General features: G+C 48.3%; 1 protein-coding gene across 3 annotated transcripts in view; it reads left to right on the forward strand.

Annotated features, from left to right (window-relative positions):
- Positions 1-17,196, forward strand: part of pitpnm3 (PITPNM family member 3) — a 51,647-nt gene that overhangs the window by 20,569 nt on the left and 13,882 nt on the right. For all 3 annotated transcript variants that reach the window (XM_035534414.1, XM_026997784.2, XM_026997783.2), the window contains exons 4-8: positions 4,427-4,497; positions 4,687-4,907; positions 12,745-12,934; positions 14,954-15,076; positions 15,421-15,581. In XM_035534414.1, coding sequence (XP_035390307.1) covers positions 4,427-4,497; positions 4,687-4,907; positions 12,745-12,934; positions 14,954-15,076; positions 15,421-15,581 — 766 coding nt within the window. The remainder of the gene's footprint in view (positions 1-4,426; positions 4,498-4,686; positions 4,908-12,744; positions 12,935-14,953; positions 15,077-15,420; positions 15,582-17,196) is intronic.

The following is a 17,196-nucleotide window of genomic DNA, read 5'->3' on the forward strand; positions in this document are numbered from 1 at the left end:
TACATTTCTAAATGTTTATCGCTATTGAAAAAACGGATTCTCAATTGCCTAGAAGATATCCAGGGCCTGATTAAATTTGGGCATATAGAAATTGGAACTGAAAACTAATTAGACCTTTACTATAGTAGAAAGTAAAAGTCCTTTCCTCTGGATGGTGATGCTATCACATGTCTCCTTTCTGTCCATCTAGGGGCTGCCTCAGACAGGCTTTCTGGGATGTTGGTTGTGCTCATTCACAGACAGATACAGATGCATGCATGCATGCATGCTGCTCACGCACTCACAAGCACACACATTATTCTCCCAACAAGTCGCTAACATGCACTGTTTGTACATGCAGTATCCCTCACCCTAATTCCCATTTAATTACTCTTTCCCTCATCTCTCTTGCCCGTTTGTTTAGCGCCGAATGCGCAAAACAGAAGTGAGACAGAGCGGAGACAGCACAAAACAGAACCCGCAGTCGAAGGCGAGAAGGGAGCAGTGCTACTCGGAGTGACTGAGTGCAGTGCGTATCGAGGAACAGCGGGCTTTTCCTGAGTCTGGACTTAAATGGTGTTTGGTAATCTACATTGCTGCGCTGAAATAGGCTGTTCTGCTCTTGCGGGCCCTTTTCCCAGTGCAGAATGGACTCTGATGTAATGGAAAGTGAATGGATGCAGATAAGCTCGTGAAGCTGAAACATCAAGCCTTTATATTTCTGAATAAAGGCAGAAATGATAAGCAGTGTTTGGGAACATAGCTGTAGGTGCTTGAGTCAGGGAAGCCATGATAAGTGTATTTGCACGCTGTTATACTGTTGCACGGAGTGATAGCTTGGGCAGCTTTTGTTTTTTTGTTTTTTTTATATCTTGGGAGCATGCAATTGGCATGCGTGCACACACACACACACACACACACACACACACACACACACACACACACACACACACACACACACAAAAAAAAGCAGTGCCATTGACAGGCCACTGGCAAGCGTATCCCAGGCCCGGAGTCACAAGCCCTATGGGGGAGACTGTCAAGATCTGTCTGGGCTCAATACACACACACACACACACACACACACACACACACAGCCTGGAGTATGGAGTATCCACACCAATCACACTAATGTTTCTCTCTCACTCTGTCGCTTTCTCACACCTACACACCCACACACACACACACACACACAAGACGGGGCTTCAAAGTCTGTTTACCTCCCCAAGTCTGTGTGTTCTTCATTATTTGCTGCATGTCCCTGTGTCTCCACCCGTCCACGGATGTGTCGTCACCCTGACATGTTCATGCAGCCGCGCCACCCTGCGCCACGCTGTTCCGCATCGGCAGTGGGCGTAAGGAACGAAGGCTGGAGTCGTCTACCTTTAGTGCGGAGGTTAAGTCCCGCCGCCGCTGAGTCATGTGACGGTGCGGTCGTGCGGGGTGCGTGGCCATGGGGGCGGCTCTTTCATGCCCAGGGTCACGGAGCTGTCCGCGCCCCCGTGACCGAAGATGTTCCTGAACTACACCGTTAGCCCTGCAGCTGTGTGTGCTGCTGGATCTTTTAGCTGCGATGCGCTGGAGTTGACGGCTTCTCCTGGACATCTTGCTGTTGGACTGTTATCGGCACATCCCTCCTGGGGGGTGGGGTGGGGGGGCAGTGCCTTGATTTTTGGTTGGAACGTAACCAAGATGACGGCAGTGTTTCCAATCAATTAGACCTGTTCCACTCAACAGAACACTGGAACTGTATCAGACCCAGACAATCTGCTCTGGTTGGAATATGGAATTCTGGACATCCAAATTCTGTGTGGCCATCCCAGGGCTACATGTTCTTCTCTTTAATTGCTTCAGGTAATTGGTTTGTAGGTAATTAACTCTGCTCAGGCACATTGATGTCTTCTTTCTGATCCATGAAGGATCAGATAACTGTGAATTGTGTGTGAATTGTTTGTTTGTTTGTTTATTAAATTAATTGTGAAAGGTAAGCACTTGATTCTTTGGTTCTCAGAGCTCCAACGAGTCTCCCGCATTGTTTCTGTCCCAAATGAAATTGGTGGTCTTGTTTCTATCTCGCTTCAGAAATGTAGAAACCGAGATTGCTCTCATTTATGTGGCTCTTGTTTGACACTTGGCTTTATAATGTGCGCAGTAGACCTCCTGGGTTTGCGCCTTTTACTCCATACGTTATTGTGTAGCCGTGTAAGACGCACAGCATAAAATTTGCATCAAACTGACATAACGTGGGACGTATGGATCTGCTCACAGCCAACCCTTCCTGGACGTACCTTTTGCTTCTTGGCTTCTCTGGCCTTGTCTTCAGCTACACAAAGAGAGCATTTTTGCTGTTTTTCCTGTTTGCTGTGAGCTCGGCCTGCCAATAGCCCTGCGTGCACGGAACATGGTGAACCCTGCTGATCATTTTGATAACGTGCCCAGGTCGCACCCATTTTTTCATCCGTCTCCCAAAAACCTGCCTCCCTCTCCACGCATTTCCTCTCACTCTACCTGCAGTGGCTTTCTCCCAGGGCCAGTCGGTCATGCAGTCAATGCACTCGGCCTTCTTCTCTCCATCTTCTCTTGCTTTCGTCACGTTCTTAACATCAGACCAAAGCTGCATCTACAGTAATGAATATCGAGCACCTTAGATACCTGGGTAGTGTAATACGGAAGTATTACAACTGGAGATTCCAGCCATGAGACGTAGCCAACTGACATACAGCATGCTGGTACACTGAGCAGCAGTACTGACAGCAGGTGATCAGACTGCTGATTGGAGGGCGGGAACGATTAAGAACACCCAGTCAAAATGCAACACACACATACAAGCTAAGGCAGCAGTCCCAACTGCTGTCAAGATGTGCTGGTTGACGTTCACTTATGCCGCGCACACCGCAAAGTGCCGGGAGATTTGGCTTTACCCCTCGCCCCCACCCCAGCGAGGGGCACCTGTGAATGGCGGCCTGCAGCTGGTCCGCCGCGCCGACTCTCCGCAGTTCACGCGGCTTTGAGCTCGAGCATGGGGCTTTCATTTAGTGCAATCACTCCTCAGAGAGCTCGCCATCAGGAAATGAAAGCGGGTGCTATTTAAAGAGTCGCGGCAGCCTCCGTGACTGTCTCTCCGGTCTCCAGTCACTTCAGGGTTGTCATGACACTCTCGTCATGGCGCACGCGGCCTGGTCGTGGTTGGCATGGCGGAAGGTAGAGGTGGATTAAAGCCAATCCAGTGTTTGTGTGAGGGATTAAGTTCTGCCCCCCCCAGCACAGTCTGCCATTATTACGGCTTGTATCCCTTCTTCGTGCGTCTCGTAATGGATTTATAGGTGATAAAAGGACAAATGTAAGGAAGGCAAGTGACCATTCCCATTAATCTGAATATGTTCACTGTGGATATTTTATTGCTAGTCCAAAGTATGAACAAGTCGATCATTTTGAGTAAAAGGTTTAAGCAGGTGCTGTATTTGAATGCAAATATATTCAGCAATGGAAAGTATGATGTGTTGAGACTCACCCACAGGCTGTGACGCAAGCTCAGCTGAGTTCTACTTTCTCTAATTGCAGATCTCAGTAACAATCGCCTGTCCAGCCTTTTCTTTGTGCCTCTGAATGTTTCTTTGTGAGGCCTTTACTGGCCTGAATGCATTTTATTACCATCTGATATGAATCCTCTGTAATTTATTGCTGTTCAGATGGAAGAATGTTGCCCACATTACAGGCTAAATCAGCTAAAGTCAAACGTCCAACCAGGACACCGGCTGTCTCCCCCCCACACACACACGTCTCGCTGAGGTGGGTGTATAGAGGCCAGACGTGCCATCACGTGTTGGGGGCTTTAGTATCATCGCTGCAAGATCCGGCGCGAATGCCATGCTGTTGCCTCAAGGAAACAGTCTGAGGAGGAGCTAAGGAAAGCAGAGAGGGAGAAAACCAAAGTGACGCAGATGGAAGCTGCAACAAGATGCTGTTGTTTAGGGGCGCAGTGGCACTGTGGGTTAGCGGAAGAAAAGGTCCACCCTCTCTCATTCTCATCCTTGTTCAGAGACTTTTGTCAGGCTGGGATTTATTTATACCTCCTGTCACTTTGTCACAGTTGATGTCGCTGACGGAAGAATTGAGGGTTTGGTGGTAATAGTTTCCTTTCTGTTGTGCTTTTGTATTGATGCCTTTTGAAGCAACAAAAAATTACAGTAGGAGGGTTTTGTTTTGCAGTTTCACCTGGTTTCCTTAGAAACTTGGACAATAAAAAATAAAAACATTAATGAAAGCCAGATCCATTATTGTGTGTGTGTGTGTGTGTGTGTGTGTGTGTGTGTGTGTGTGTGTGTGTGTGTGTGTGTGTGTGTGTGTGTGTGTGTGTGTGTAATTGCTTCATTAATGTCCTCATCTTTCTCTCTTTTTCCACTCTCTCCATCTACCCCTCCACCTCTCTCATTGTCCTGTGATTCAGAGAGCGTGTATGGTGTAGGACGGCCCAGGTACGTGCCCCAGAGCAGCATTGAAGGCCTAGACGACGCTGAGGTAAGAGCCTCTTAAGACCACTCAGTGATGAGAGAAAAACACTAATGTCCCTGTCATCCATTCTGTGAATTTAATTCCTTAGGGCTCAGTCATCCCATTTTAGCCTGTGGCCCACAGGAAGGAGAAAAAAAATAAAATAAATAAATAAATAAATAGTTAATACCACCCTGTCTGTCTCCTCTCCCCCAGATGAAGTGCAAGACGCAGGTCCTGGTGCTGCTTGTGCACGGCGGGAACATTCTGGACCCCGTGGGCGGCGATCCCGGGGCGAAGGCCGCTGACATGGCCACCCTGGCGTCGGTTCTGGAGAAGGTGGCACGTGCCCACCTCCAGGCTGCTGCCCGGCATGTGCTTCTCAGGCTGGTGCCGTGCCCTGCGGTGTGTGCTGAGGCTTTCTCCCTGGTCTCCAAGTGAGTGATCGAGAGTCACCTGGAAGGCTCTCGCATTAGGGACTCTCATCAGCTGGATATTAACTGCAGTGGATGGGTTTAATAATTTAACCATTAGCTGAAAATGAATGGCTCTCCTTATCTTCCCTTCTCTCAGTCATTCTGTATGGATACACAGCGCTTGGGTCTTTTGAACAGAGCTCTGCCCTTAAAGCCCATAAAACTGATGTGGATTTGTCAAATTGCTTTTTTTTTTGTACCTTTTTTGTTCTTTAAGACCTTTTGGAGACATCAGTAGCACATCAGATTCACGGATTTCTTTTTTTAAATACCAAGACAAAAAAACGATCCATCAGTACATTGCCAGTCACTGGGACTGAATTTTAATAAGGCTGTACAACCCCATCTGTTTTCTCAGTTTTTAACCAAATTTAGGATGCTGCCGTTTTGTTGCTATCCACATTGCTGCTATCCACATTCCATGTGTGAGCTGGGCACATGTGAGCTTGTCTGTTCCTGAGCTCAGCTGGGGTCTGTCTGAGGAAACACTTAAAACAAAGTGTCCACAGGCCAATGAAAATGAAAGCTCAGGCAGAGAAGCTTCAACGTGACTGAATTTGAGACACAATCTCAACCTACTGCAGGCCACATTTACCCAAATCAGTGATCAGCTGTGGTTTGTCGAGATGTTGTGATTTTCCTGTTTTTTTTAGCTTTTTAACTAGGGAAGGTGCATTGAGACCATACTGGGAACAGATGCACAGTATTCCTGGAGCAGCATCAGATATAGCCTCATGCTTTCAAGTGTAACATTCAGTCAGGCCAGGCAGGGTTATCCAAACTCCAGAACCTCAGTTCTCTAATCAGGGTTCATGCCAGCAGTCTTTTTGGGTCCAGGCCAAGAGATCTTGTGTACTGCAGCACTGAAGTACTGCTGTCCAGCTGGCTTTAGTAGTGAGATGTCTAATCTTGCTTCATTCAGCAGTTCCACTGAGACCTCATTTTAAGAAGGTTGACTTGAGCACCAGTTAAATGTCTTGTTGGGAGCATGGCCATACTAATTCGCATTTAGTGCCATTTAAGGGTGTTTTAACACTAGAGCGTTTTCCCAGACCCAGGTCCGCTTGCTCTGTGAGACTGGTATGTTTGGTCAAGTGTAAAAGCTGTTTTTGGTCCAGGGCACTGATCTCCTGGTCCTTCTGAAATTGGTGGTCTGGGGTTTGCTTCTAGCGAGCTCTGGAACGGTCCGCAGCAGGTGTCGAAGTAACTGCTCTCAGCTCTGCGTGATGGGGCTGCATGCTCAAAGTTCAAAGTTTATTTGTCACATACATGCATCATACATGGTTTAACTGGCAGTGACATGCTTTTTGTAACTGCTCTGTCCGTGGCTAAGGAGAGATACAGGAAAACGGAATGCAGTTTAACAAATAAATATGTTATGATGAATGAAGAGGGGGTGTATACTATACATGTATGCAATTTCCAGTATTTACAATTTACAATTGACAGTTCTTTGTTATTGTGGACATCATGCAAATTAATCCTATCAGTTCATCAGTTGCCCTGGTTCAGGGCCCGAATGGCCTGCGGGAAGAAGCTCCTCTCTCTGTGTTGTTCTTCAGGGAGCAAAAGCACTTCCCTGACTTCAACAGAGAGAAGAGCCTGTTGTTGGGATGGGTGGGGTCCTTCACAATCCTCCTGGCCTTGGTCTGGCACCGCTTGTAGTTGATGGCCTGTAGGTCAGGAAGTTCTGTACGAGTGATGCGCTCTGCTGAATGCAGCACGCTCTGGAGAGCTTGTCTGTCTTGCTTGGTGTAGTTCCCAAACCAGACTGTGTTCCCCGTGAGGATGCTCTCGATGGTACAGGTGTAGAAGTTCTGCAACACCTTGGAGGGCAGTCTGAAGTATCTTGGGCATCTGAGGGTGAGGGTGGATGAGACACAGTTGCTCACCCGTACTGATTGTGATGTGCCTGTTAGGAAGTTGGAGATCCAGTCACACATGGATGCAGTCCTAGATCTTCCAACTTGGTAGTGAGTCTGGAGGGGATGATGGTGTTAAATGCTGAACTGTAGTTGACAAACAGCATTTTAACATAATTAACATAATGCTGGTTCATTTTGTAGCATCACTGCTTCGAGTTATCGCGTTACTGCTCTTTTCAACTTTCAAGTAAATCAACGCTTACTATCCAGATAAACTTTTTAAATCCGTTTTTCTCAGGAACCTAAAATGTTTGCACAGCACTGTAGAGTTTACGGGGGAAAAAATGAATCCATAGAGGCACAATGCAACAAAAATCTTCTCGTATGAGAACAGCTTGTTTACAGGTGGTAATATTCCATGCATCCCAAAAAGCTGCCCCTCAACGCTTGAGTGCTCTGATCCAAAATAATATACAAAATAATAAAAAGCTTCTTTCTACCATTTTGTGATCCTGCCCGCAGAAAAGTGATGTATGGAATTGCTCAATTGATCCACAGTTCGGATGAAGTTTTGTGTGTGTAAGCAAACCAGCAATAATGAGCCCCTCCTTCAAACAAGCCTGGATGCAGGCTGAAGTATCCAGGACAAGTGTGCAAATGCCCCAAGTGTGAAAAATATTACGTTTAGAGCATTTTTACATGAACCTCTGCCCTTGACATTGGAAAGTCCTGAACGCAGAGATGAAAGGGAATTCGTGAGTAATACATTAACCGTGCTGTCAGTGGTGGTATGACTCTCCGAGGAAAAGGAAGAAGACGAAAGCAGAGAATATTACGACTCTCATCATTCCTCTTGACTGTTATTGGTGTATAAGGCTAGAATGATCAGACAAAATGAGTAAACGGTGGTGGAAAGCTCAAAGCAAGTAAAGTTAATTTTAATTTCTTGAGAGAAATTGCCCCAGTAATGAATGGTCTCTCAAAGCCCTTGACGCAGTTCTGTCTCCTCTAGAGCTCAGATTCCTTTAGAGGCTCTTTGATGTAAGTCCAGATTCTCGAACGTTCACTTCTGCTGAGTGATCGTCCGCAGTCGGACAGGAGATTCCTCGAACGGCGTGATCACAGGAGCCACTCTGATCACACGAGCATGTATATATTGACTGTGACCGTGACTTTCTCACATCATCTCGTGCACGCATCTGGCACAGGTCATGCTGCCGTCGTTCAGCTCCGTTGTTTCCGTGCTGCGTTTCGGTCTGGTTTGCCAAACGTGTTTGGAGAACAGGCCTTGTGGTTGACTCCGGACTTGTGATCGGCAGTTTCCGGGGGAACAGGGGGAACAGGAAGAATAAATGGATGCGAGTGCCTTGGCCTCCCCGGGCAGAGGCCCGTCAACCCGCAATGTCTCTGCATACCGGGATGAAATACTGAACAGGACAGCATCCCGCCCAGCCCGGCATGACCCGTATTATCGTTAAATTTCTCAGTCGCTTTTTGCCAGATGCTGAGTCAATAAGCACACCCACATCCACAAGCAGAGCCTCACATATGCAGGCACGCAAACACACGCGTCAGTGTGAGGCATCGTTCTGCTCCGGTGAAAGTCATAGTGCTGTGTACTAATGAAGGACCGGGCAGGCGGGGTTACCCGTCTCATTCTGTCTGTGTTCCAGTGGCTCGTGTCGTCCCAGTGATGCCAGCTCGCTCTGCTGGGAGGCTAATTTAATGTTCTGCGGAGCTCCATCAGTCTTCCTGGGGATGCCAGTGGGGAGAGGATGGTCACCGATCTCCAGACACCCAACATACAGACGCACACACACACACACACACACACACACACACACACACACACACACACACACACACAGCCTCTTTGTGTGCATCAGAGCTTTTCCACACGGATCCTGCTGTTCCATTACTGTTTTTAGATATGCATAGGAAACCCCTGCTTATGGGTTCATGCCAAGGAATAGTTTGTAATTAAATTTGTAATTCAAATTGCCTTTGCAGACAGAGGCTTTTTTTTTAGCTGTTACAGGCTACCGTGGCAGGAAGTGACTGAAGTGAACTTTTTGCTACACTCACAGCAGGGTTCACGTGCTCTTTATACCACAGAGATGAACACTCTTTATTCAAGAGCGCCTTTGCATTTTGAGAGCTTTGCCCACACTTTGCCTTTTATTTTGTTTTGCTTCTGTGTAATTTGAGTTGTGTCTACAGAAGCATCCTGCCACCTACCTAATAAGCTAATTCCCCAAGTAAAGCAGATTTAAAAATTGTTTTATAGTGTTGGGTAGGTGTGTGTGAGAGTGGGTAAGACGGGTGTTATTATGGGTGGGAGAAGTGTGTCCGATTACGCATTTGGCAGGTGCATTTGGCATTCACACACACACAAGCACAAACATCAGCAGACATATAACATTGCACATCGCTCAGATTTCTGCTCCCATGAAAGGGAAAAGCATGAAAGGTTTGAGCTTGAAAGAGGCTGCATGAGAGGAAGAGAATGAGAGAATGATGCTTTCTTCTCCTTGCGGGGTGTCCAGTTAACAATTCAGTTAAATGAGAATCCACATTGATTTATCCTTCACTATTGCACAGCAAAATAACGAACCCCAGTGCCTGGAGAAGTGGCATATAGTCCCACGCACAAGGCAATCAGGATCTCGGCTCTGGAAGAAAGCGAGTGTTTTGGTACTTCCTGGTACCACGTTGGTCCTGTGGTCAGTGGGGAGAGGTTTGGTGCAGGGCAGGCACTGGCCCCAGGTCAGCCTGCTCCTCCTTTCTCACGGTTACGTGTTTGTTGTGTGAGGAGGATGAAGATGGAGATCTCTCTGGTTTGTGTGTTTTATCGACACATCCAGAGCCACTAATGGAGGGAGAAGGTGTTGTTAGTGGCTAAACAGAACAGCAGCGAATATCTATGAGTAAATAAATAAATAAAATCACCACCATACACGCTTCCACTAATAGAAGCCACCATTAAACCTGGTTTTGGTCATTTTGCCAATGTTCTCATATTTGGGTGTGCATTGTGCAGAGGGCTTCTGGCCATCCACAGGTGTTATTGATTGAATGGCCTCTCATCGCCCCCCCTCCCCGACACCCAGCCCGACTGGAGCTCAGCTATTTTGAGACCCGGCAGCCCTCACCTGTGGAGCAGGCAAACAGAGAGCACAGGACGCTGCGTTTCTGAAGCCGGGCTTTGAAAGGTTTGTCTTTGAGAGTTACCAGGGGCTACCGAATCCGTATCTGCAGGCATGAGTCATATCAACATGGCGCTAACGAGGGCAGGGGACAGGGGAGGGGTCAGCTGCTTGTGCGCGTGTGCATGCATGCGTGTTGGGTGGGACGGGGGGGGGGAACAGAGTCAATTAAACGGCTTCCGCAATAATAAGAAGTCAGACTTTCCTCTGTCGGGGTTCTTTCACCCTTGTCCAGTGCAGTAGCCTGCTGGAGCCATGGAGCTCTAGCTGCAGGGTAATGATGTCCTTTAAGAAAACACTCACTATTGAAAGTCATTATAGTCACAATGTGGAAAGCAGCCTACGGTGCTGGTGTCATTATGGTGTTGTGTTCCAGTGTGGACTTGTTTTTGTGCAGTCGGATGTGGCCTAGTTTGTGTGCTCCTCTGCCACGATGAACGCTTTCTTGGCGTGCTCTAAACCGCGCTCGTCCAATTTAGCTGCTGGGTTCTTCGTCTCCCTACAGTTGGTGGGGCTTGTAGCTGTTGTCACAGTTTTCGCTTTGCAAAGCTGTGAAGGCCAGCAGATTTCGAGGACAGAGGGGGAGCTCGACAACGTGTGACGCGCATATTCCGAACAGAAAGGTGTGATCGAGCGCCCTCTCCTTCCGGCTGGAGTTGGGCTCCACTACTGTTCGCCATGCTGGTCTCATCGTTTCATCTCTTTGGGTGCTGTAAACCAGTGCCACGCTACCAGCATGACCAGCTGTTTGCATAGTTCCCACAAATTAATTATACAGCTCTGCAAATAAATAAAAGAACCACACCCCCCAGAAGAGGTGCTGGGTGACCCGGCCAGGGGGGTGGGGCTCAGCCGACTCCTGCCCTCGTGAGCGCATCACGGTAACGGCCACCGTCCCATCGGGCCACGGAGGCTCATGTAAAACACGACAGGCGCAAGAGTCCATGTGGCATCCCGTCCCCCTGGGTCGCGTCCTCTTCATGGTTAGCTGGCCAGGGCTGCCCGCTCTGAACACAGACAGGCACTCGCGACACCATCTGTGTGCGGAACGGAATGAGAGCAAGCAAAGGAAGCCTCGGAACAAGAGAAGGGGATTAGAGAATTCACTTCACACAGACGTACAGATAATCCAAAAATAACTATTTTGCTTTCGTGTCTCATCATTTTCACTTTTATTCCTGTGAAAACATAACACCCGACGTTATTGCGTCATCGAAACCCCTACTGCTATTTCAACATTTCCAAATGGATCAATGCACAAGTGCAACGAGTAGCTGAATTATTAGTGACTAATATTTTTCAGCTCTTCTGATCATACATTACAGACAAGCTGTAAACAAGCAATAGATGGAGGTTCCTGGTTAAACTGAAGGTAGGTTTCTGTAAAAAATAAAATAAATCATTTGGCACCACGTCAGGCATCTGGGCTGAGTCAACTGGGTATAGGCGTCCACAGAGCCGAGCCCAGAGAGGTTTGCTTTGTGGTCTCTGCTTGGCTATTGTTAGTAGTAGCAGGTTCAGCACCATGCTGTATAAGAGAAAAATCAAAGCGTTCGTCTGCTGGGCCGAGCCGTGTCTGTGGGGAGTGGCGGTTCTGAACGGGAATCGCCCCAGCCATTCCCGTTTAGTCAGAGAGGTTGTTCTCCTCCTCCATGGCACGTCCAAGCTGCATGGCCCTCGGGGAACCGGAGCTTTGGAAGGGGGGTGCCGCCTCTGAGGGGAGCCTTGGGTTTGCAGCCCTCACGTCGCCAACTGACGCGTTTTCCAGCACCATGCGTCGCTAGCTTGGGAGATCGCCGTATGCTACAAGTGTAGGATGTGTGTTAAAATTGGAATGTCTTTGAAGAGCATCAAAGGGGAGGAGAGATCAGTCAAAAAGGGAGCGCCTCCAGCAGCCTCTGATGGGCATGGCTTCACAGGCTGGGAGGGGTTATGCCCGCAGTTCTTTTGGCCCCATCCCCTGCTTGTCCTGGGTCACGAGGAGGTCGCGCACACTTACTGCTTCAGTGCTCTAAAGCTTTCACAAGTTGCGCGTTGAGGAGCCATCGTGTCTCCAAGCTGTGTCTGATAAATGATTGACACAGCTGTTCAAGGAGACGGAAAAGGGGCAATGCAATCCCGGTTTTCTCGCAGCCACGACCGATGGATTGAGGTGCTGACACACACCACACACACACACACACACACAGGCGTGTGCAATGCAGTCTGACAGGATGCAAGCATCTCTTTTGAGGCGTAGTCATCTGCTTGTCTTCCTCGTTTTTGTCATCTTCTGACATTGTCATACTTCTATTCATAACCATCTGTCACTGATAAGAGCCCCTCCCAACCCACACACGCCTCAGTGTTTAGGACCCGGGCTAATGTCTTGGAACGTGCCTGAGAGTCATCAGCTGAGAGGAAAATGAAGGATTCGGGGGGGAAAGAGTTTTCCAGCCCCTACCAGACTCCTGGCCTGCTGTGCTAGCATGGGGCCAGCTGAGAGGCTGCCGAAGACCTCGGCTCATCAAAGGTTTTGTTTACCCGCTCACTTTATCGAGTCTCGATTAGGAGACAACACAAGTTTAGCCCACGTCGGCTGGAACGCCTCTGACACTTTCACTGGACATTCGGGCCAGTTAGCTTTGCCGCGATGCACAGCGGGCCGGGGCTTGAAGGTGACGTCAGTCATTTGTTACCCTCCTCAGCCTCTCACCGTTACCCACGTGTCTCTCTGCCCCGCTGCAGCCTGAACCCCTACAGCTATGACGAGAGCTGCATGTCCAGCAGTGTGGATCACCTACCCCTGGCTGCCCTGCCTCTCCTCGCCATCGCCTCGCCGCACTATCAGGATGCGGTGGTCACCGTCATCGCTCGAGCCAATCAGGTGTATCACAACTTCCTGCAGTCCCCTGAAGGGCAGGGCTTCACCGGCCAGGTCAGTCCGCTGCTGTTCTAAGGTAATGGGCCACTGCTGATCTGAGATCAGTGCTGCTCTTTACCTCGAAGTGCAACCCTAATTCCAAAACATTGGGGCAGGTATGAAAATTGCTAATAATAAAAACAAAAAGGTAGTGACTTGTAAATTCTACTGTAACATAGTACTTTGAAAACACTAAAACAAGATGTTATTTGATGTTTTACTTTGTTTTGAAGGAAAAAAAACTATTAAATTCACATTCACTTCAAATAAGGGCTACAACATGCTGCACAAAAGTTGGGACAGTTGAGCGTTTACCATTGTGTACTATCAACAGTTCATTAAGTTTAGTGGAAATCCCCACCCCCTTTTTTGCATTATGCATGTCTTTGTTTGCCATGTTTTGTGCTTCATATTGTCAGACATTTTTAGATGGAGTGTAGTACCTGTACTCTCTTCTTAAGCGACCATGCACTTGCAATCTGGACACAATGTGCTTTAGTGTTGTCCTGTTGGAAAACGCTGGGAAATGATGGCGTCTGGATAGCAGCACAAGTTCCTTCAAAAAATTTATATATCTGCACTAATGGTGCCCTCACAGTAGTTAGCCAGGCGATGGGCCATATCTCACCTCAGCCTTTGGACTTGGTGCTGATAACGGCTTGCGTGGTCCTGAAGTTTTTGCCCCAGAGAACATGGCAGCTATACCAAAAAGCTATTTGGAATGTTGAATCGGTGGACCACAAAGAACACTTTTGAGATGGCGAACAGCACAATGAATGAGACTGAGCCCAGAAGAGTCAGCAACGCTCCTAGACGTACATATTGCTACTTTGCGCAGTTAAGCTTAACTTGCATCTGATGAATGGTATGGCTTGACCAAGGTGTTCCATCCCAGATCCATGGCCCTTTTTCAGGCGGTGATGTCCTGAGGTCCCTCCATGCTCCAGAAGGACTCGGCCTTTCCTGGAGACTCTTTATATACTGCAACTCCATTACCTCTACTGTTTAACATTACATCACCTTGTTATAACTTGTCTTGTTGTTGTTTTTGTTTGTCCCGAATTGCCCGTCCCAATATCTTTGGAATATGTTCAGGTGTTTTTCAGAATAGATGTGAACTGTTTAGGTAAATAGGTTGAACAGTGGAACTGTTTAGGTAAATAGGTTGTCTTTTTTATACTATTTTAGTTTGAATTCACGTCAAAGAACATTTACAAATTATGACTTTCTGCATTTATTTACAATTCATTGACAGTCCCATCTTTTTGTAATTGGATTTAGAGATCCAATTTGAGATTCGAGCTATGGCATTAAGAGGCTAGTCCTAGGACAGCCTTAACACAGCAAGCATTTCTGGGTAGTGTTTGGGGGCTGGGGTGGGGGGGACTCTGAGTCACCACTGATGAGTCATAGCAAGCACAGGGAGAGGAGTCTCTCACTCACCACTCCTCCTGCTTTCTAATCTCACATGACAAATACCAAGCACAAGTGATTTCCAGTGGAAGTGGCTGGGGTTTAAGACCCACAGACTGCATTTTTGAGCACTTTCATGAGTAACACATTAACCCCCCCCCTATCCTGGAACACTCGCACAGGTATCTGATAAGGCTTTGAAGGGCTCTTTCTTTTGGAGCCGGAGAATGGATTTTTGCTCTCGGGGGGGGCAAGGTGGAACAAGGTGGGCGATGATTGTATTTTCAGCCTACAAGCGCAGCCAGAGTTCCATGTCAGACATTCATCCACACCAAACAGGTCATTAAGCAGGCAGGCAAGCAATGTTTGTGCCGCACTCCCTCCCTGCTCTGATTAAGAGTGGTATTGACTGACGGGTTGAACAGTGGCCATCGTTAATCTGGCCTGCTGTTGAGCCTTGGACCGCTTTCACTAGAGTGGATCTGATTTTGTGTGTGTGTGTGTGTGTGTGTGTGTGTGTGTGTGTGTGTGTGTGTGTGTGTGTGTGTGTGTGTGTGTGTGTGTGTGTGTGTGTGTGTGTGTGTGTGTGTGTGTGTGTGTGCGCGCGCGCGCTGTGGCCAGGTGTGCCTGTTGGGCGACTGTGTGGGTGGTGTGCTGTGTTTTGATGCTCTCTGCTTCAGTAACAGCCCACAGCATGGCAGCCCCGATCACCGAAGCCGACACAACAGTGTGGAGAGCCTGAAGGTTTGTATTTAAAACTACTTTTTATAGTCTGACACTTGTCCTGCTTGTAAGCCTAGATTTCTTAGATCCACTACTGGGTCCTTCCCTCATGTTTGTGTTTTGGTTGTTGTGCCAACCCCCCCCACCCGGGCAACTTACACTATAGGCTCCATTTTAGTCCACAGCAGGCTCTCGGAAAATGGCCACTTAAACCCTGGCGAGCACTCTATCCTGATTTTTAGGACCCTGTCGTGTGCTTCAGCTTTCTTTCCTGGAACCACTATTGTGTAAAAGCTGATTTAAAAAATGCCGCTGATTTGCCGCCTTTAAGTAATGGTGACTCCAGCATTCCCCCCCACCCGCAGGAGACCCCGGGAGACGCTGGCACGAGCTTTGGTTCCAGCAAGCGCCTGAGCAAGAGCAATATTGACATCTCGGAGCCCTGTGAGGGCCGCGGGCCCACAAGGAACCCACTCGGGAGCGACAGCGACTCCCCTAGTGCCCAGCAGCTCCCGTTCCTGAGCAGGTATGCCTCTCCCTCGCACCCTCGCATTTACATGTACGACGTTTAGCTGACGCTTTTATCCACCGCAACTTAGAATTATGAGTGAGTACACCTTGTGTACTAGAGGGTTAAGGGCCTTGCTCGGGGGCCCAATGGTGGTAACTTGGCAGTGGTGGGGCTTGAACCAGCAACCTTTCGATTACAAGTCAAGTACCTTAACCACTTGCCCTTCCTCCGGTCAACGTTGTATGCTGTCAGACACGTACGCATGCATGTGCACGCCATGCTGCGACCGAACTGTCCCAATTCTAGAATCCTGGCTCCTGCGCTAACTTTTCCTCTCGGATCCATCACGCGTAGACATCGAGTTAAACCGGAAAGGTAGAGCACGCATGGCTGGGTCACTCGGTCAGCATAGGTGTCCGTCTTTTTCGCCTTCTCATTAATTGGTGTTTGCTGTCCTGCTACAAATAGCCTGCATATGTAGGGGAGAGCGAGGACATCTCTCCCTCACGAAACCTGCTGCTGCCCTCGCAGACGAGCCTTTTTTAAAGATCGCATAAAAGCAAATGTCACCTATAAAATAAAAACCCCCAGCATTAGTCTGCTTCAATGGTGGCCAGCTTGGGTCAAACATCTTGTTAAATCTCACATTAATGTGTGTTTTCTGACAAACCCTGACCGTCTGCATGAAGCCCGGATCACATCATTTTTCATCACTCGAGGCTTCTCTCCCAGTTCCGCCCACGGGAGACACGATGGAGTGCCGCTGCACATCCACAGTGAATATTAAGTGAAATATTCCTGCAAGTTCATGTCCCAGCCCGACCGGGAGCCAAGCCGCTCATTTCTTTTAGCTAGCCGTATGGACGTCCATCACGTCTTCTGTAAATGTCAGAAGCATCACTCAGTGATGCAGTGGTCAGCATCACGGTGCTAGGGGATGTAATTGCATCGCCTTCCACACAGAGCAAGATGGCAAAGCCCTGTGTAAACACTCAAATGAGATTCCGTTATGTGCTTGGTCTGAAAGAATCAGGAACGCACTGTTTTTAAATATGATCTTGTATGTTTAAATTCACACTGCATGCTGACAGACATGGAATAGCGCTCCTTCATAACGACAGCTCATTACCTTGGCAACATGGGTTGAGCTACCAGCTGTTCTTTGCTTAAGTCCCTGGCTCTTGAATGGCTTGTCATCAGAAGAGGCCTCTGGGCACAGCACAATGGAGCAGCAGTCAGTAGCACGATGCTACGCTGTCTAGCTAAAGCACTCTAAACAACCTCTTGGGTAAGCTGCCTCTCAGCCTTCCTCCCCAGAAGACTTGCACTGTGGTGAGGGTTAGGTGGAGCTCACCTAGGGTTAGGTGGTGTGTAAAAGTGCCGTTCAGCAGAGCTGGTGGTTCTAGTCCTCTGGGGAAACTTCACTCTTATCACAGTATTGCCAGCAGGATGTTTCTGCCAGTGTGGCATCTTGGGTCCAAACATGATGCTCATGTAATGGAGCAATCTGGCACATGAACACTGGCTGCCTTGGGGCCAGCGCTGCCTTTAGTTCATTCAGTGAAGAACAATTTAAACATCCGATTCCTAGGAGTTGCATATCAAGACCGGGCAGTGGACTAGTGGGAAA

Source organism: Electrophorus electricus, chromosome 15, assembly GCF_013358815.1.
Source record: "Electrophorus electricus isolate fEleEle1 chromosome 15, fEleEle1.pri, whole genome shotgun sequence".
Taxonomy (NCBI): Eukaryota; Metazoa; Chordata; class Actinopteri; order Gymnotiformes; family Gymnotidae; genus Electrophorus; species Electrophorus electricus.